This window comes from Dermochelys coriacea, chromosome 16 (genome assembly GCF_009764565.3).
Source record: "Dermochelys coriacea isolate rDerCor1 chromosome 16, rDerCor1.pri.v4, whole genome shotgun sequence".
Lineage (NCBI taxonomy): Eukaryota > Metazoa > Chordata > Testudines > Dermochelyidae > Dermochelys > Dermochelys coriacea.
The window spans coordinates 8,556,885-8,577,392 of record NC_050083.1 but is presented as its reverse complement, the minus strand read 5'-3'; the positions used below and the strand labels follow the sequence as shown (position 1 = coordinate 8,577,392).

General features: G+C 44.1%; 1 protein-coding gene and 1 long non-coding RNA gene across 23 annotated transcripts in view; one reads left to right on the top strand and one right to left on the bottom strand.

Moving 5' to 3' along the window:
* TNC (tenascin C) overlaps positions 1–20,508 on the top strand; it is a 107,324-nt gene that overhangs the window by 46,430 nt on the left and 40,386 nt on the right. For 13 of the 20 annotated variants that reach the window (XM_043499098.1, XM_043499092.1, XM_043499094.1 and 10 more), the window contains 9 exons: positions 2,692–3,285; positions 5,305–6,804; positions 8,385–8,648; positions 9,962–10,077; positions 10,468–10,624; positions 11,220–11,489; positions 12,511–12,696; positions 14,118–14,207; positions 15,066–15,329. In XM_043499098.1, coding sequence (XP_043355033.1) covers positions 2,823–3,285; positions 5,305–6,804; positions 8,385–8,648; positions 9,962–10,077; positions 10,468–10,624; positions 11,220–11,489; positions 12,511–12,696; positions 14,118–14,207; positions 15,066–15,329 — 3,310 coding nt within the window. In that variant the 5' untranslated portion in view covers positions 2,692–2,822. Of the gene's footprint in view, positions 1–2,691; positions 3,286–5,304; positions 6,805–8,384; positions 8,649–9,961; positions 10,078–10,467; positions 10,625–11,219; positions 11,490–12,510; positions 12,697–14,117; positions 14,208–15,065; positions 15,330–18,038; positions 18,393–20,508 lie in introns of all 20 variants that reach the window. The other 7 variants (XM_043499082.1, XM_038374612.2, XM_043499083.1 and 4 more) reach the window with 2 other exon arrangements.
* LOC122456936 overlaps positions 13,023–20,508 on the bottom strand; it is a 41,912-nt gene continuing 34,426 nt past the window's right edge. For 2 of the 3 annotated variants that reach the window (XR_006276116.1, XR_006276114.1), the window contains one exon: positions 16,401–18,490. This is a non-coding gene — a long non-coding RNA (uncharacterized LOC122456936). Of the gene's footprint in view, positions 14,354–16,169; positions 18,491–20,508 lie in introns of those variants that run through there. The other variant, XR_006276115.1, reaches the window with a different exon arrangement.

The window sequence follows — 20,508 nt, the reverse complement described above, 5'->3', positions numbered from 1 at the left end:
GGAACTGGGCTATTTGCTATGATTAGGTGCCTGTTATATTAGTTTGAGGCCTAGTGGGAGGAATTATACTAAAGGCTGGATTTTAGCTGTAATCACAGCAAGCTTAATAACCCAGTTACTTATGTCCACCTACTTGCCTCCCTGCGTGTTCCAAACTAATACACACAGGTCAATATTATATCCCTATAATGTCATCTTCATTCTAGCGAGCTGAAGGTTAGTCAGAAGACATCAGGAAAGATGGTAGATCAACATGCCTAAGACCCCTTTCTATATCCCAGCCTTCACTCTGTTGTTGATCCTTTCACCAGCCAGTTCCTAAATGTAGCTAGGTTTTTGTCTGTCAGTATCTTGTTGTCAATTTGGACAATAATTTTGCTTATACACTGAGCAAGACATGGCTAACATCTGACACAGACATCTCCCAAGAAACTCCAAACACCTACAGATACCTTCTGAGACAATCAAGGTCTCGGGGTAAAATACATAGCGTACCTGGGATCTCAGCTTCATCATTTGTAGGACGCTTTGAGATCCTCAAGAGGAAACTGCCGTGTAAGTCAGGAAAGGGCTTAAACATCTACGTAAATCCTGACTTCACTGGAATTCAAGCACTAGTATGAAGTAAGCCTGTTTTTAAGCACTATCCTGAGTAGGGATACTTGCGTGACTCGAAGCCCCATTTACAGATGGGCCTAGGTCACAAATTGAGATGTAGATCTAGATCTGAACTTCACCAACCAGTGGGAGTGTCTGGCTCAGGACCACCTCTATTATTATTTACCAGGTGACTTTTTCCAGCACAGAAGCTGGGTTCAAACACTTTTGAACAAACAGGAAAAGTGCCGGAGAATGATTCAAAGCTGAATGGTTTACTAGACAGAGAACGAGATGCGGTTGCACCTTGTATGGTTCTGATTTATTTCCTAATAAAAAGATATAAAGTTCACTCTTTGGGAGCTCTGCTTTGTCTATGCAGAAAATGGAGCTGGATAAAGGAGGCTGGGGTATTCTTGTCCTCCTGTTATAAAAGCCAGTGGAATTGCATGGGGAAACAAAATTGATCTCTACACTTCATGGGAGGCAAAGGGACATGGAAGCTGGTTACCCAGCTGATATCTATTGCCATCAGAACCTTGGGTATCAGAGTCTTTATTGCTGTTTGGGCAATTACCAACACAAAGAAAGAGAGGCCACATCTAGTCATGGGCCAACCACTGATCTATCCATTAAACCAGACTTTTCTGGGAGTGGAAAGCAGCACAAAAATTAAGGTATTTATTAGGGAGTGATTGCATAGCCTGCCTAGCAGGCTCTTTGAGTATGTCAGTCTGAGAGAAAAAGGGCTAATTCTGAATTGACGAAGATTGGGGGGAAGGGGGCGGTTATTTTTTTTATCTGCTCTCCAGTTCAGCCCACCTGAAATTCACCTCAACATCTTTTTTTTTTCTGAATTAAAAAGAGAATGACATGTAGGAAAGACTGTTCTGGCCCAGCCAGGTCGCCGTGGCTAAAAGTAGGTACTTTATGGATAGCTGCTGAAAGATCAGACATCGGAAAATGGTGCCTGGTGAAAGGAGTCACCTGTTGCTGAAAAGACCTGTTCACACCTGTGTCAATGTGAAGCTTTCTCTTTCTCTTGAAGGGCTCAGGTATATCAACGGGGTTTTGTTTTCTTTCTTTCTTTTCTTTTCTTCTCCCAGTTATTCCCCCGCACACCTGTCTGGTCTCCTACCCTTCAGAGAGATTGATGTAGCTCAGCACAGTGCAAGATACCTGCTACACTTGAACTAATATCTATTTCTCCCAGTACAATGGCCTGGATCCTTAGCAAATGTAAATCAGTGTGGCTGTGAAGAAGATATCAAAGTCCATAAGCTTGACTCTTCATCTGAGAACACATTTACTTCACCGCCATAAGCATATTCCTTTGGGGGAGGGGGTCTATGTAAGAAACACATTAAGTCTTGACATTGATCCCCTTTCCACCCCTCACCCCCCCAAGTCAATTGTAAATAAAGGGAAATAGTTGAAATGGGCTTAGTGGCTGTGATGTGCTGGATGACGCATGATTTAGGTCTCAAGTGGCCTGATGCTTGTTAGGCTGAGACCACTTTGTTGTTGAGTGAGAGGAGGGAGGGATTCTTAGTTTCGTACTAGAATGACATCAAAATGTAGAATTTCCATTTGTTTTTAAAGGAAGTCATCTTGATTTTTGTGTTTTGACTAGTTCTGCTTCTCACCCTTATAAAAACAGAGTATCCTTCAGTAATAGCCCCCAAACTTACTGCTCACAATACTCCTTTCAGGGGGCCGGATTCTTACCTTGAGTGCACATGGACAGTGCCCATTGTCAGCAATGGAATTTACATGTGTGCACTGTGGGTAGAATTTTTGTCAGCAGACTTGGTTTCCGTTCTTGGTCCTGTGAATCACTTAAACTCTCTGTGGCTCGGTATGTTCACTTGTAAAATGGAGACTCATTTGCAAGTGCACCAGGGTCTTGGACGGAAGGGGATGGATTGTAGTGGTGTTTAAATGCAAGCTCAGTGACTTGAAGCTGATTGGCTCTTGATGTCAGCAGTGGTGCACCTGAACTCTTTATCAGGCCTCTGTGCTTTCAGTATTGTGGATCTTTAATTGGGAGGTGCAGAAGTAACCCATTCTGTGCAACTTTCATTGTCGTTATAGGGGGAAAGTACAGCAGGAAGAGAGGAGAAATCGAATTTTGTTTGGAGCTGGCTCTCCAAATTCTTCTCCGGACGGTGAAAGCAAAACGGCATTGAGGAACCAACAGTGTCCCAAAGGAGCCGAATATCACCATGGGGCTTCCTATGCAGGTTTTGACCTGTGCCATCATAGCTTTGCTACACCACCATGTCAACGGTGGGCTCATCAAGAGAATTATCCGGCAGAAGCGGGAGACCGGGTTAAACGTGACCTTGCCAGAGGATAACCAGTCTGTGGTCTTTAACCATGTCTACAACATTAACGTACCCATGGGCTCCCTCTGCTCTGTGGACTTGGACTCAGCTAATGAGGACACAGACCTGAAGCCCCAGGTTGAGCCAAGCAAGACCTACCAGGAGCACACAGTGAATGAGGGGAACCAGATTGTCTTCACACACCGCATCAACATCCCCCGCCGGGCTTGTGGCTGTGCAGCTGCCCCTGACATCAAGGATCTGCTGAGCAGACTGGAAGAGCTGGAGGGGCTGGTATCCTCTCTACGAGAGCAGTGCTCCAGCAGCGCTGGCTGCTGCCCCGGCGGCCTAACAGCAGAGGGTAAGACAGGCGGGTGAAGCTGCTGCATAGCAGAGTCTGGCTCCTGGCTGCAAATAAATATTAGAGCTTGTTGAAAAACCGGAGAAAATGAACCCCATTCATTCTGAAGTGCCATCAAAATTGAAAATATTTTTGACCAGCTTGTGAAATGTTAAGATACATTTGCAAGACTTTGGATTATCCACAGGCCATAGCCAGACAACTGTTGTTCATGAATCCCTTTGGTTCATGAATCCCCCGGTTCATGGATCCCTTTGGGGCTGAGGCTGCAGATAGGCAGCCACAGGCCTAGAGGGAGACAGCAGCAGGTGAGGCCAGAGGCTGAAACATGGGCGCTTTGGGAGCTCTTATCCTGAACACATAGGTGTCTGGATTAGGGTTTGGTGGGAGTTTTGTGGATCGCAGCACAGCCAAAACTGGGGCTTAGGTGCCCAAATACCTTTGTGCATCTGGGCTTTCAACAAAGCTGAGAATCAGGCCCTATATTCTTATGATTATCATTTTGCAATGACAGAAAGTATTATCCATTGGCCTGGCCAGAAATCCATCAGTGGGCCGTGCCTGTCGACTTCAAAGTGCTGCACAGACTCTAATTCCTCTTCACTGCCTCTCCACTCCATCTTATCCCCATGTTACAGATGGGGTAAATGAGGCACTGAGACTATATATGCCCAAGGCAGCACAGCCAGTGTGTTTGTACAGCACCTAGCACAATGGGTCCCCATTCTTGGCTGGCCGTTAGGTATTACTGTAATAAACATGATTAATAATAAATAATACATTGCCGGAGCAGAGATTGAAACTCAGGAATTCCTGGCTCCTAGTCCCATACTTAGTGCGCTAGAACAGGCTGTCGATTATAGCAAAGAAAATGGAAGTTCTCTTCGTTCTTGTTTCCAGCTGTTCTCTAGTAAAGGCCAATGAAAATACAGCACACAATAAACTATAGGCCAGGGTCAAGGGGAACAAGTGGATACAAGAAAAAATAATAGTGATTTCCTTTGAGTTTTTATTTTATTAATGTTAAGAGGATGGGTCACACAGAAGAGCAAAGACAGAAAGTTACAGCAGAACCTTGACCTACAGACCACCTATTTATGCACACTCCAGCATCTTATACAGTGTTCTACTTTGGGGTCAGCGTATGGTTTATAATAATAAGATCTCTAATGGGACTGTCAGGAAAATTCCATCAGACATTGTGTCAGGGTCTGCAGTAAGGGCAGACAAAACCAATGAAAGGGACATATCTGCTAATCTACAAAATGCAGTAATTGGCAGCAGCTCTTCCCTGTTGTTAGTGTGATTAAAGAGTTGTCAGTGAATTAAAATTTACAAGGGAAACAGGGATGTATTTTGGCTCTTTAAGATGCCTTAATGAGACCTGATCTTCAGAAAATGCTGAGCAACCACACTGAAAATCAAGCCCCATTCAGGTGTCTTCAGTTGGGGGCCCAAAACTGAAGCTCCTGTAATCACTGAGTATTATAGAAATTTTAGTCTTTTTAAAAAAATTCTTACCTTATCTCTTTTCTTAAATTTCAACATACCTCTGCTCTTGTTGGGTTTTGTCGGGGCTGTCAGAGCAGCAGAATGAAGAGTGAGAAGCCATTTTCAGAGTATATGTGGCACAACCCAAACCTGAAGGGTTTAATCTTACACAAAACTTTTGGATATTTATTCAAGCCAAATGTTTTGAGATTCACCCAACGCTTAATCACTATGTGATATTTGTGTGAGCAGGCCACGAATCCAAGCTCACTATCCACATTGGCACCATCCCACTACTGCCACCGTTACCATTTTTTTTAAGAGAAGAGGTAACAGTTGTCCTTGAGTTCAGTGGATGCTTATCCCTGCCATTTTATACAAGATTATAAAATTTTGTAACCCTGACCCATCCCCTATGAGCAGTACCAGAGTGGTCTTAGTAACAATCTTGTGTGTCTAACTTCTGTGATACACACCACAACTTGTTAGGTATAATGGTATAATGAGTTTTCTGATTCATTGATACAGGACAAGTGGACACCACACCGTATTGCAGTGGACGAGGGAACTACAGCACTGAGCACTGTGGCTGCATTTGTGAACCTGGCTGGAAAGGACCCAACTGCTCAGAACCAGAATGCCTGAACAATTGCAACAACAAAGGCCGCTGTGTCAATGGGAAATGTATCTGTGATGAGGGCTTCACTGGGGAGGACTGCAGCCAGCTCACCTGCCCCAATGACTGCAGTGACCAAGGCAAATGCATCAATGGTGTCTGTCTGTGCTTTGAGGAGTACACCGGTGAGGACTGCAGTGAAGAGCTTTGCCCGGTGACATGTAGTGAGCATGGAAAGTGTGTGAACGGTCGGTGTGTGTGTGATGAAGGCTTCACCGGTGAGAACTGCAGTGAGCCGCTCTGCACGAACAACTGCAATAACCGTGGGCGCTGCGTGGAGAAAGAGTGTGTGTGCAACGAAGGCTACACAGGTGAAGACTGCGGCGAGCTTATCTGCCCCAATGACTGCTACGACCGTGGCCGCTGTGTCAACGGGACCTGCAACTGTGAGGAGGGCTTTACCGGGGAAGACTGCGGGGAGCTTACCTGCCCCAACAACTGCAACAACAATGGCCGCTGCAATAATGGGCTGTGTATCTGCAATGAGGGCTTTGTGGGCGACGACTGTAGCGAGCAGCGGTGCCCCAAGGACTGCAACAAGCGGGGGCGCTGTGTCAATGGGAAGTGCGTGTGCAACGAGGGCTTTGCTGGGGCCGCCTGTGGCCAAGTGAAGTGCCCCAAAGATTGTAACAACCAGGGCCGCTGCATCAATGGGCAGTGTGTGTGCCAGGAGGGCTTCATGGGCGAAGACTGCAGTGAGTTGCGGTGTCCTAGTGACTGTAGCAACCGGGGCCGCTGTGTCAATGGGCAGTGCGAGTGTGACGAGGGCTTCACGGGTGAGGATTGCAGCCAGCTGAAGTGCCCCAATGATTGTCACAACCGCGGGCGTTGCGTCAACAGGCAGTGTGTGTGTAATGAGGGCTTCATTGGCGAGGATTGTGGAGAGCTGAGGTGCCTCAACGACTGTAACAACCGGGGGCGCTGCGTCAACGGGCAGTGTGTGTGTGAAGAGGGCTTTGTGGGCGAGGACTGCGGAGAGCTGAGGTGTCCCAACAACTGTAATGAGCACGGGCGCTGCATCAATGGGCAGTGTGTGTGCGACGATGGGTACATGGGGGAGGACTGTGCTGAGCTGAGGTGTCCCAATGACTGCAACAACCAGGGGCTCTGCGTCAACGGGCTGTGCCAGTGTGACAGTGGGTTCACGGAGATCGACTGTAGCCAACAGCGGTGTCCCAGTGACTGCAACAACCGGGGGCGCTGCATCAACGGACAGTGCCTGTGCGACGAGGGCTTTCGAGGAGTGGACTGCGGTGAGCGATCCTGCCCCAACAACTGCAATGACATGGGCCGCTGCGTTGATGGACAATGCATTTGTGATGATGGATACGAAGGGGATGACTGCTCCAATGGTAGGGTTTAGTGTTGGTCTCAGCCAGCCAACCACCCTTAAATTACCTTCTATTTGTCCGTTAGCGAATGGAGATTTAAGGGGTTTTTTATAAAGCCGGGGTCTGATTCGGAGCTTGTTTACGATGGTATAAACCAGAAATGACCCCAGTGAAGTCATTGGGGTTAAGGCAGCATTTGGCCAAGGTGACCAGAATTCTTGTCATCTCTACTCTTCTTGGGTCTAATAGTTTGATGACCAAGAGGCTGGCGAGGCTAACACTGTAGCTATGTTTCTCAATTGGTATAAATCTGTACAATTCCCATGGACTTCAGTGGCTATGCAGTGATTTACAAGTAGCTGGCAATATGCCTCCTGCACTTTTACTTTCCCATGAAACTTCTTCTGTTGTATTCTTCTGTACTGGTTGTAGCTCAGATACATCTGCTCAGCCATGGGGAAAGTAAAGAGTCCTAGAACTAGGGAGTCAGCTGGATTTGCTAAGGGAAGTAGCTTTACAAAGTGTAGAGGGAGCTAAGACTTGTGGCCCTCCAGGAATACTGGAGTATAGGCTAAAGGCTTCAAAGGTTGACAGCCTGAGTTCTGTATATTTCTGATAGCCAGGTTGCAGATTAAAGACAAGTTTCCTAAGTCTGACACCTCTTGTTGTGCTGAACTGGGATAGTGAGGGTTTGCATCTGCAGCACAGCTGGTGTACAGAACAGAGTGCATGCCACACTTTGGCACCATGCAAGGAGAGACCAAGGAGCTCAGTTGGTTGACTGCTCCTTGGGAGTAAATCAACCTGTGGAATGGGCAGTCTTGGCTCCCGTCCCCTCTGACTTGCTGGTCAGCAAAGCTGAGTCAGCACTGGGAGTTTTGTCATTTGCTGTTAGCACAACCTATGGCCCTTAAGACAACTTTCAGTCACTCCTATAGGAGTTTCAGAGGAGTAGTCATGTTAGTCTATATCAGCAAAAACAAAGAGGAGTCCTTGTGGCACCTTAGAGACTAACACATTTATTTGGGCATAAACTTTCCTGGGCTAAAACCCACCTATATTCCACTCCATGCATCTGATGGAGTGGGTTTTAGCCGATGAAAGCTTATGCCCAAATCAATTTGTTAGTCTCTCAGGTGCCACAAGGCCTCCTTGTTGTTTTTCCGATAGGAGTTGTAACTCTTGGGCTATGAAACCCTGCTGTGTTCCGTTTGCTGTCCCTGTGGTGACATTTCCAATTCTTTATCTCCTCCAGTTTCCTCCCAGCAGAAGAATCCTGAGTCATAGTTTGATCTCCCACCCACGAAAATCTGGAATAATTCCTCTGAAATTGTGGAAGTAATTCCAGATAGCTGGCCTCAACCAAGCTGACAGTAGCATTTGAACCCAGGATCTTCAGCAGTAAACTCATGGGCCATTAGCACTTGAGATAAATCACTAAGTCCCCTAACAGGCAGCTCTGGTGGCTTTATAAACTTCTGTGCATCAGCCATTGGGGGTGGGGGGTGTAGTACTATGAACAGTGGTTGCATATGGGTGTGACAGCAGAAATTGGACCACTGTCTTCATGTCTCCATTGATTTTTTTTCTCCCCCTGGCAGTGTCCTCTCCAAGCGACTTGACAGTGACAGATGTGACAGATAAGACCGTCAATCTGGAATGGAAGAATGAGAATCTAGTCAATGAGTATCTCATCACCTATATTCCTACCAGTGTTGGTGGCCTAGAACTGCAGTTCAGGGTGCCTGGAAACAAGACATCTGCTACCATCCGTGAACTGGAACCTGGTGTGGAATACTTTATCCGTGTATTTGCCATCCTAGAGAACAAGAAGAGTATTCCAATCAGTGCCAGGGTGGCAACCTGTGAGTTTAAAATAAATACAAATCTCTATATTTGACCATCTCTCTGCTCCCTAATATACATTTACTTGTCTCTTTTCTTTTCTTTGGGACTTTTCTTTTTTATTGTTCTTTCTCTTTTGTATTCCACTTAAAGTCTGGACCAAGCCAGAGTCTCCTCAGTTTTCTTTTCCAATCTCTTCTTGCAATAGTATGCCTTCAAAACAATAGAATTACAGTACTGGAACTTTCCTGCTCTGCATGAGGCCTTCCATTGAATATCATTGGGTTCCTGTAAACCAAAACGCTGTCTACTGTCATGACAGGCTACAGTTTAAGGCTTTGGGACTCCACCTGTAAAATCGTTTTCATGCATCCAAGTAAAAGCATTTGGCTCAATACTATTTTAATTGGATTTTCAATGCTTCCAAGTACAAATCACTTTCATTGCACATCTGTCTCACCTTTCTTTACTATATCTCAATGCCTGCAAGGTTCAGCCTCTTGTAAGGCATGCCATACCATACTATGCTATACCAGTGGCCCTCTAGCCCTATAATAACACTATTATAAGCTGTTGCTGTAGAATATTATGCTTTATTTTTAAGAGTAATGTGCACCATCAAAGCCAGATTAAATAAGTGCATTCACTCTTCATTATCCTCATGTTTCAGTCTTGCCACCCAAATATGCTCATATATTTCCAATTGGCCCAGTTAAGAAAGCAAAGGCATTGTGGGTATATATAATTTATTTGATTTATTGCATGAATGTGCTAATTACTGTGCTTGGAAAGGTTCTATGGAAGGGAACTATCATCTGTAAATAGAAGGGGCTAAAGTCTGATCTCTGCTTTAACATGTACTGCTGCAGTGTACCACAGAACTGGTAAATTGGCAAGTACATAGCTATGCATGTCTCTTAAAAGGCACCAACATATCTGTGGGTGTGGTGGACATTTTTTGGGGGTCTGGAAATCAAGGATGATTAAAACGCCTTTGTGGCTGGAGAGGTGGGAGGGAGGAGTCAGGATGGTGGATAGATTTTCCTATCATTTGGGTCCCAAATTAACTCTGGCATCTTTGGGGACAGAAAAAAAGTCATCCATCCGTCTACAGAACCCACCTTTGATATTTGTCCACCATGTGTTTGTTCATTGTACTAATTGCCTATCTATCTATCTATAGCACCCATCACAGTACTATGTAAGCATCTTTGAGTATCTCAAAACATCCCCAGTGATTTTTACCATGGTACTCGTTTGTAAATACTTAGTTCTCTGATCTGTGGGAACGCTATGGCCCATGCAGCTACCCTCTTGCTGTTTCTCCTCATAGATCTGCCTGCTCCTGAAGGTCTGACATTCAAATCCATCAGGGAGACATCTGTGCAGGTGGAGTGGGATCCTCTGAACATTTCATTTGACGGCTGGGAGCTCATCTTCCGAAATATGGTAAGGAAAAAGCTCATCCCTTGATGCCTCGGTGTATACGTGCAGAGTGTTGGGCTCCTTTTATGCTGCATTCGAGCTAGAGCTGGCCAGAGAATGCCCATTTTATTTCACAATAACTTTTGAGGGTTTAAAATTCATTTTTGTTCCTCATTGGAATGAAAACCAAACTTTTCCAATGTTTCCACAAAATGGAATTGTTTCAAAAGGTCTGTTTTTGGATTCAGTGCTGTCTCCCTGGAAATGACCGGAGAGTCCCTCCATGGACCTCAGAAACCTTCCCATCAAAAACTTCATTAAAATCAATTTGTCTTCAGGAAATATTAGAGTTTGGACGAATAAAAAATCAGTTAGTCCAACTTTAATTTTAACCAAGTGCCTTGTTTGTTACAGAAAAAGGAAGATAATGGGGACATAACCAACAGTTTGAAGAGAGCAGACACATCATATATGCAGCCAGGTCTGGCACCAGGACAACAGTATAACGTGTCCCTGCATGTAGTGAAAAACAAAACCAGAGGACCTGGGTTGTTTAGAGTGTTTACCACAAGTAAGTATTATTCTGTTATTTGGTGTACTCTGTGGAGATGCTAAACTAGAGGCAAACCAAGCCACACTTTCAAAAGTTTCCGCTTTTGAAAACACATAGCCGGGAAGAAAACACATAGCCGGGAAGAACTGAAGTAGCTGACACAAGGAATGAGTGGGTTACCTGTCTGGGGAGGAAAGGAGATGTTTCTTCTAGTTGGCTGTGGGCCAGCATATGCTTTATTCCCATTCATAGAGTGCAACAAAGTGAAACAGGCTCTGCATCCTTAACCCACCACATGGAAACTACTTGGCACCAGCAGGAGTCCTTGTGCAGCTGAAGAACTTGCTTGGACTGCTGCTTAGCCTTGCTGTGCCGGTGCAGGACTGGCTCAGTATACATCCCTTTTCCTTCCTGTGTAACACAGCACTTTCCATCTGCATCGGTAGACCATTAAGGGCCATAAGGAAGTCGACATGAAGATGAGTTTCAGCTAATAGGAGCCACGCATTTGAACTTTGCTTTGATTCAACTATTAAGGGTCAATGTCCAGACTGTATTTGATCTCTCTATGATGGGATCAGAAAATTCATGGTTTTTCCTCTTTCCTTAACAGAGCTTGATAGCCCGAGCCAGATTGAGGCAAGAGATGTGACAGACACCACAGCTTTAATCACATGGTTCAAACCTTTGGCTGAAATTGATGACATGGAGCTCACCTATGGACCAAAGGATGTTCCAGGGGACAGGACGACCATCGACCTCTCTGAGGATGAAAGCCAGTACTCCATTGAGAATCTGAAGCCACACACAGAGTATGAGCTGATGCTGATCTCTCGGCGCGGGGACATGGTCAGCGACCCTGTGAAGGAAATCTTTGTCACAGGTAAAGAGCTTGTTCAGAGATGGTCATAGCTTCTTGTCTTCTGCTCTACTCCAATCACCATCAAGTCATCCAGGTTAATTAGCTGTAGCATGTTGCTTCACTTCACAGTTGTTATGCCACCACAGCACTGTACAGTCATAGAGGTTTATGGAAGATGAGTAAAAATTTTTAAAGTGACTTAGGAACCTAGCTCCCATTGCTTTTCCAAGAGACTTAGGCTCCTAAGTGCCTGCATCTCTTTTGAAAATTGAAATTAGGTTCCCAAATCCTTTAGGACTTTAGATACCTTTACCTTGAATCTCCCGTTTCCCCAACCATCACCACCACCAAACAGTGTTCCTCCTACCTTATCTGCCTGCCTGTGTGTTTATTGATCTAAAGTTTTCCTATAACTGCCATTACCACAGTGTCTAGTTCTGAACAGATGCATTATTCTGCCTACATCCATTGTGGATTAGAAAAGAACTCTCTTTTTTTCCTTCCTGGGTCCTGGGAATCTCTGCCTGCTTTGGTTTTTAATTCAGTTTCACCTTTGGTTATGCTGGGAATGCTTTGGTAAAAGGTGTGCATTTTAGCATGCAGTCATGGTTTGGATCTGTTAATGGAGCCATATGACAATGCTGGGGAATAAATGGAACAGGGAGAATGAAATCTTCTTTTTCCCCGAGGATGGAGTTGTTTCACCAAAGCAGGATTTGAGTCCGTTATGGGAGTGAATTATGACAGCTCATGGAATTTTTAGATAAAATTCCTATTTCATTCCAAGAGATGAGACTCCTTTAGGCCGGGGTTGAAGTGTATCTTTGGAATACTGAATTTCAGGGCTGGTCAACAATTTCCCATCACACCTTTAATGTGACGGAAAATTGGGTTTTCGATTAAACGAAATGAAAATATTTCACAGGAAGTGTCTGCTTTCCTTGAAATGGTAACTTCTGTGGGAAAATTGATATTATCTTGTAGATAGTACCATATGCCATTCCTTCTGTCCTGAGAGAGAAAACCTTTTTTTCCTCCTCAGACTTGGACGCACCGAAGAACCTGAAGCGCCTGTCTCAGACAGACAGCAGTATCACCTTGGAGTGGAAGAACAGCCAAGCCAGCATCGATAACTACAGAATCAAGTTCGCTCCCATCTCAGGTGGAGACCATGCTGAGATAACTGTACCAAGGAGTAACCAGGCCACAACCAAGGCTACACTCACAGGTAGGATCAAATTGAGATTGTTGTTAATGTAACTGACACCAGTAACCATCTGGAGATCTGACCTCCTATCATCATGATGCACTGTGGCAAGGTGTAAAGGCATGTACGGGGTTACAAATAGACCCCGGGTACCTGCTTGTCACATGGTTGGTCTGGGGCAGGTCTCTAAAAACAAAGAAGAATCTACTGCGTGGATAATGCCTTGTCCTCTCCCCTCACAGCTGTTGACTGTTTTGAAATCTTAGGTTAATAAAACTAGCCATGAATAAAGGGATCTTGAATTGAACCAGAGTTTGGGCTTTATTTTATGTCCCCAGCTGGTGCCTTAGTCCACCATAATATTTATATAATCACAACATAATTGCATCAATATTCAATAAGAGCATTGTTTTCATTAGGGTCTCGTAAGCTATCTAGAGAGATCTGATCTTCCTTCACTATGAATGGATCTTTCCCCGACATAAAGAATTATATCTGCACAACAGAGGAACAGGAGACCCACTTAGTGTAAAGACTGTAGCTTCTGAATGGATTACAAAGAATTTACAAAAATGCAGCACTAGAAAGAGTCACGTTGGAGAGATGTGAAGAGAAATGTGAATATATGAAAGAGACTTTAAAACCACCCCAAAATCCATGCAGATTGGGATAAGAGTATTTGAATCTTTTGTTGTAGAGAAGATATTCAGGATGTAAAAGACTTTGAAGATGATTTACATACCAGGAGACTCTCATTTTTTACTAACTTGGGAACATTGTGTCTTTGTTCCTGTCAGGAGCCACCTTTTCAGTCTGAGGGCCAGATTTTTAAAGGTATTTAAAGAGGCAGATAGGCGCCTAGTGGCATTTTCAAATCAATTTTGAAATCAATGGCAGTTGATTTTGGGTAACTTTGAAATCTCTCTGAATTTCCAGGCACCTAAATACCTTTAAAAACCTGACACCAGGTCTCGGGCTCTCCATGCTACTTTTGCATGTGCTTGCAGAAGTGAGCATACACCTTTTTATGCTTGCAAGTTGACCTCTTGCCTGCAAGTTAGGCAGTTGGGATTTTCACATTCAACATGGAAGTCTGCACACTCGTGCAGGTTACATTTATTTAAATCATAATCTCTTTGAGGTGGGAATTTTCACTATTTATATGTTTGTACAGTGCCTAGCACACAGGGATCCTGATCTTGGTTGAAGTCTCCAGGTAATGCAATGATAATAGTAATAAATCATCAAGTTGACTGTGCATGCAACCATTTTTTCTTCCACATTGGAGGCCCACCAGAGACTGCCTGAAAATTTGGCTCTTAATATTCATAGAAAAGGAAAGATCCCACGCCACTACAGTTTTCTTATTAAAAACAAAACCAAGAAACCGTTTATCTAGCACGATCCCTAAACAGTGACACACCTCTACACATTCACCGTAGGTCTGAGGCCTGGAATTGAATATGGCATTGGAGTGACAGCAGTGAAGCAGGACAGAGAAAGTACTCCCGCTACTATGAATGCTGCAACCGGTGAGATGATCCTTTCTCTTGGCCACCCAGGGGGAAAGAGCAAAGAAAGCTGGAACTGTTCAAGAGTCCCAGTTAGGGTCCAAGTGTAGATGTCTCGTAAATTGTGAAGTTCTTGTGGTCTCTTCCACTAAAAGTGAATGTTGTTGCTGGGGAAAAGAAAGAAGCCCACAAAATATGGTATAGTCCAGTTCTAAACATATACAATGTTAATAGTGAGTCCAATTAACCATTGGGACAGCTTAGTGAGGGATGTGGCAAATGCTCCATCCCTGGGAGTCTTTTAACCGGGATTGGATGTCTTCTTAAAAACTTGCTCTAGTTCAATGGATCTCAACCTTTTTTTGTACCCAGACCTGTTTCCATACTGGTATCCCCCTTTCCGTTACCACTGTGGGAAGGGTAGTGTGATTGCAACCCCCTGATACCTGACTGTGGTACCCACTTTCCCCATGACTGCCAGGCTGAGAACCTGTGCTCTAGTTTCATCACACGGGCTCAATGCTGGAATTACGGCTGAAACTGAATGTCTTTAAAAAATGAATAAATGAGGGGGTCAGATTCTGCCTCTCCTCCATGCAACCCTGTTGAAATGAATGTTAGTGAGGGAGATCTGGATTCAGTTTGGTTTGCACATAAGCGGAACTTTACCTGCTACTATTTAGACCAAGGAATTGGGTCTGAAAGACATAGAAAGGGAAATCAGGCTATCATTATACAGTGAATCTATTAAGGCATAAGAGTAATTATGGCTCTTTCTGCAGTTAGCTAAGAGAATACCCACATGGCACTACACAGCTCCTGCACTGAGGAACAGAAAAAATTCTGATGTATAAATAACCTCTGTGGTTTAATGTGCAGATCTGGATAACCCCAAGGACTTGGAGGTCACTGATAACACTGAAACGACCCTCTCCCTCCGCTGGAGAAGACCACTGGCCAAGTTTGACCGCTACAGCCTCACTTACATTATCCCCTCTGGGAGGAAGAATGAAATTGAGATACCAGCAGATAGCACCTCTTACCTCTTGCGAGGGCTGGAGGCTGGTACAGAATATACCATCACCCTAGTGGCAGAGAAAGGCAGGCACAAGAGCAAACCCACAATGGTGAAGGAGTCTACTGGTAAGTAACAGCATCTGAATGGGTGCACTGTGTCAGATCCTCTTAAAGAGCATGTGAGATGGTCCAAACAACATGTCACCGGCTTTCCAAGACGCTGCTGGGGAGCAGCGTTGAACACGTCAGCTGGCTGTAAAAACCTGGTTTCTCTCTGTCTAGTGTGAAAGCCTAACTGAGGTGTAGCCATGCCTTTTCCTTATCCCTTTGTTTCTCTCCATGTCCTCTGTTGTGTGCTTGCTTATCCCTTAAGGAGATCCACACAATACACTACACTTCTTCTCCAGCAGGGAATGTACAACCTTGTTCTTTGCTTTAAATTGGACGATTTTGTGTGTGTCGGTCTAATGGTTTATTTTGTTTCCCTGCACTCTAGCAATCAAAGAAGGGGGACAAAGATGTTAACAGCACACCCCTTTAACATTCCCCACCACCACCTTAATGAATTTTCATTGCAGCCTTTCTTGACACTGGAAGCATCAAAACATGGTTGGAGCCCTCACAATTCCATTTTTGCCTATCACCATTTTTCTCTTTCAATCGCAGAGGAAAGCTGATGTCCTAATGTTAGTCTCAGTCCGTTGAATCCATTGGATACCACAACTGCTACACTACTCGATAAAAGAGAGCCCATTCGTCCACCAGTATTCACCTTGAGCAGTACCCTATCCCTCAAGGAGTTTCTACTGAAGTCAGTGGGACTTCTTGTTGAGTAAGGAACTGTTCTGTGTGTAAATGGGGCCCAGAGACAGGGCTATGTCAGGCTATGGTCTTAGGGTAAAAGATAATCATCTCCTACATGTTTTCAGGGTGTTTTATGTTTAAATATTGTGGGCTAGCACTCACCTGGTATAATCAGCAGAGCTACACTGAAAACAGTGAGGTTACATCAGTTGGCACCAGCTGAAGATCTGGGCCTCGGAGTTTCATCTTCTTTCCTTCAATTCCATGTGCAGTACAAACCATGCAAAAAATCCCAGATCTTACAAATTAGCAGTTGTAGACAAGAGAACATTGCCTGGTATTGTGAAGTCTGAAAATTGAAGTAGACACCTTAGTCTGCTGCCACACAGTCAATCCAATCCAACCCAACTTTATTTTCCATAGTATTTTTCATGCCAGCTGTACCTATAAATGGTATATAGAGTTGGATAATTCAAGACAGCTGAGATTTCATATGCTGTAAACATCAACAGTAAGTAAATTGTATGATGAATAAATAAGGCCAGGAGCCAACTGGGAGAAAACACAGCAGGCACTGACACACAGAACAAAGCTAAAGGTCTACACTACAGGGATGAGCAAAGCTTTGATCTTTCCAGGGTTGTTTCTCCCCCTTCTCTTTGAAGAATCTTCCGACCCTCACAAGAAATACATATAGAGGGTGAAAAGGCTTAAACAACATACATCAGAAGGAACTTGATGTGGAGTTTCACAAGCTAGTCATGTCTAGCATCAGAATCAAATCCCCCCAAACCTTATTCTTTACCTTCTTGGGATATTTTAAAAAAAAAGCATGAAACCAGTGTAATTCTTTAAGCATTTGCTCTGGGCCATGAATAAACCGAGAAGCTCCTGAAGCACCAGAGATGCAGCAGCACTAGTTGATGTAACCTGTCTCTGGGATCTGTCCCTTGACTGGGGATGGATGCATCCCAAATGCATAAGAATCAGGAGCTGTAAAATAAGATCTTGTGTATGTGTGAACTGGGGGCTTGCTGCTTTCATTATTCCGTCCATGTCCCAGCGTGTGTGAGATCCTCCAGGCCTCAGGCCAAGCAAAACAAATCTTGTTAGCTCTTACACTCTGCCTACAGCAAGAGATGGCTTTTGCGTAGTTTCACCATGGGTCGGCGGGGGAGTGCTTGCTCTGAGCAGCAGGGAGCAGAGAGTATCTGATTCAAATGAAAGGCACCAGGAGCATGAGTAGGACCGAACTAGCTCTTTGTGTTCTAGGAAGGATGCAGCGGAAGAACCCAGGTGCACAGCTTGGAAACACTCATTCATTAAAAGAGAGATTTGTCCTCCGCACTGGGAGAAAAAAAAAAAAAGGGAAACCGATTCACATGCAGCTTATAGAGTGCAACCTGCTTTAGGGCAGGGAGTATTTGCTTTCAAAGTTCCCTTCCTTTACCCATGTTGTGTATTTTAGTCTTTCTCCTTAATCCTCCCTGACTTCTGTTTGTTCAGTCAGGCCTGCAGAGGTCAGGGAGCCTTTGGTTTGGTTTGCAGGGTTTTTTTATTTGCATCTTTCAATTATCTGCTACTGAAATACTGTAAGATAGGCATTGCTCCTGTTGAGCTGAAGACATTATTTTCTTATGTGTTGTATGTCTGGCTGGTTCTCCCTCATACTTTCTTCAATCTCCCTCTGAGAATATAAACAACACCCATCCCCTTTGCACGTACGCACACACACAAATTAAGAATCTTTGCAAATTGTGTAGCACGCTGGCAAAGAGTGTGTGTCACAATCTCCTTCAGTGGCCAGCCCATTAGTAGATAACAGTCAACTACTGCTACCAAGTTACGGAATGGATCCTTTAGCTCATGTGGTAGAGGTTTGTCCTTTGGTGCTGAAGGTCCTGGTTTCAAAATCTGCTTAGATGGTAATAAGTATGAAGTGCACAGTTCATTGACTTTTTTGTTCTTTTGAAAAAAAGGAAGGAATTAAGTATTTCATATTCTACCCTTTGCTTGTTTGTTTCTTTATAGCCACACATAGTCTAGATCTAAAGTGGGAGACAACTCCTGGCCCAGATGAGTACTCTGGATCTTGGAGCTCAGAGGCTTCTGGGATGGGGGAGGATACGCTGAGGGATGTTGTGGTCTCCAATGTGACAGCGCATGGCTTTAGTCTCTCGTGGAAGGCGGACTCAGGAGCCTACACTAGTTTTGTGGTGGAGTACAAGGAAGTGGCAGCTGGGCCCCTTGCAGAAGTCTTCATGCCTGGAGACTACTTAGGCACTGTGATTGATGGCCTCCAGGCTAACACATCCTATAAAATCAAGGTGTATGGAATGATTGGAGGACAGCGCTCCCATCCTCTTGAAGCTGTGGCTACAACAGGTACATCCTTTCAGTTATTAACTAAGGGGTCCCTAATCATGGTCCACTTTGTTAGTTGTTCCACCTAGGATCATGGTATATTTGCAATTTAGAATGACCTGAGAAGCAAAGAGGAATAAGCCATGTATTAGCTGGAAAGGCCATTTCTCCAGTATATCTTTCCAAATATATTTATGGAGGCAGAGAGTCAATTTGTAGTGTAACCACATAGCCCAGCTTTGAGGAAACTGAGCAGTCAGATTGCATCTTTGTTTCTCCCTGCTCCAATTCTGGAGCGGTGTCTGAGCAGCGTAATGTGGATGCTGGAGAAGGAGGGACAGTAATATGTTACGCATGAGTGGCATGTGGAAATAAATGAATGGACTTTATAATAGCTGAGTGCCCGCTTAACATTCCTCTGCAACGATGCACAGATTGTTCAGTGACTACTGGCATGTCTTGGATGAGATGCTTTCTTGTCTCTGGAAGTGAGTTACAGGTCAAGAGCTGAATGGGAGCATGACTTGGAGAAGGCAGCTTCCTACTCTGTTGAATGACTAAAGAAGATTCTTTCTATCTGCTGAGGACCCTTGACAATATTCTGTGTCAATCCTTCTTTCTCTTATGGCTTCTGCTTGTCTGAAGTTGTGTCCACTTTTTCCCAAGCTCAAAGTGACATTATCAACAATGAATAGGTGAGTCAGCCTGACAGGAACCTGCAGTGGTTATCACTGAAAAGTAATTTGCCAAGAGATGCTACACAGTTACCACATCTGATTCCTGTTTAAAACAGAGGCATAAATGGGTACTGCAGATATCAGTATCTAGTGACTACTGGCAATACAGAATTTTTAATGGTAGCCATTGTGGTATATTAATCTACCACAAGTAAGACCTTAAATCAGATCCTGGCCACCAATTACTTCCCCTTTGTTGTTCTCCAATGGTACAAAGCTAGCATAACCATCTAGCTGAGACAGAAGAGAAGGATATTTAAATGGAGGGCCCAAAATAGGATGGAGGTTTCATGGTTGACCCTGATGCCGAAATCCTATCTTGGGAGGGTGAGATCCCTGAGGCATAGAACTTGGGTTGATGGGAGTCCTGGCACTGAATTGATTGTGGCCACTTCTTTCCAATAAATAAAGCAAAAGACAGAAACAAGAAATAGTAAAAAGGAACATTCCCAGCTCTGTACCAAGCATCCAGAGAAATCCGACTTCCAGGCAGGACATTAACGTTCTTCGCAGTGAAAGTACTAGCGAGGAATTAAAATGGAATTCCTTTAGAAGGCCCAAGAACATCCATATAGGAAAGAATAAGCTATATGTATAAAAGGGACACCTCCATTTGAATTTTTTACCCTCAGGATAATAAATATAAGTATTCCTCTTTGACAAGGAATTCTCATGGCAATTTATCTGCTGTCCATCCAAATGTCCTTTCATGTGTTTAATTCCTGTGCGTCTGCTATTCATTCATCGTTCTCTACTAGGTGACATTCTGGCTCTCACCCATTCTGGCTCTCACCCATCCACCCAGAGCTGCTAGTTTGTCTCTCTTTTGTCCATTTATCTAAATGTTGTTATCTTCACATGTCTCTGCCACACACTCACTTTGTTATTCAACAGTCAATCTGTTACTTACGTTTTCTGTTGTCCGTTCATCTAGTTGTTAACAATCTCTTATATATTGATAGCTATCACTAGCTACATTACCTGGATGTTTTCCATGTATCCAGCTATTTTGCATTTCTGTCTCCATTCTTTGTCTGAACACTAAGCCATACATTTTTCTATTATGGGTTAGTTTGGAGCTAATCAGGTTTTCTCTCTACTTATCATCCATTCATTTCCCCTTTGTGGGTCTTTGTTGTTAAACCCTCAAACAGTATCCCTAGCTAGTTTTGCAATAAAATGATTGTAAATAATATGACAGTGTAGCTTTACCTGCATGGCATGGGCCAATTTATGCCCTGCAACTCCAACTGAAGTCAGTGGAATCCCATGGGGAAAACTAAGGGCAGCATTTGGCCCAGTATGTTTAACCTACTGGTAATAGTTAGATCCAGAATTCAACACTAGTTGCAAAGGTGTCCCATTCATGTGAGTTACTCACTGGAGTTATCACATACTCC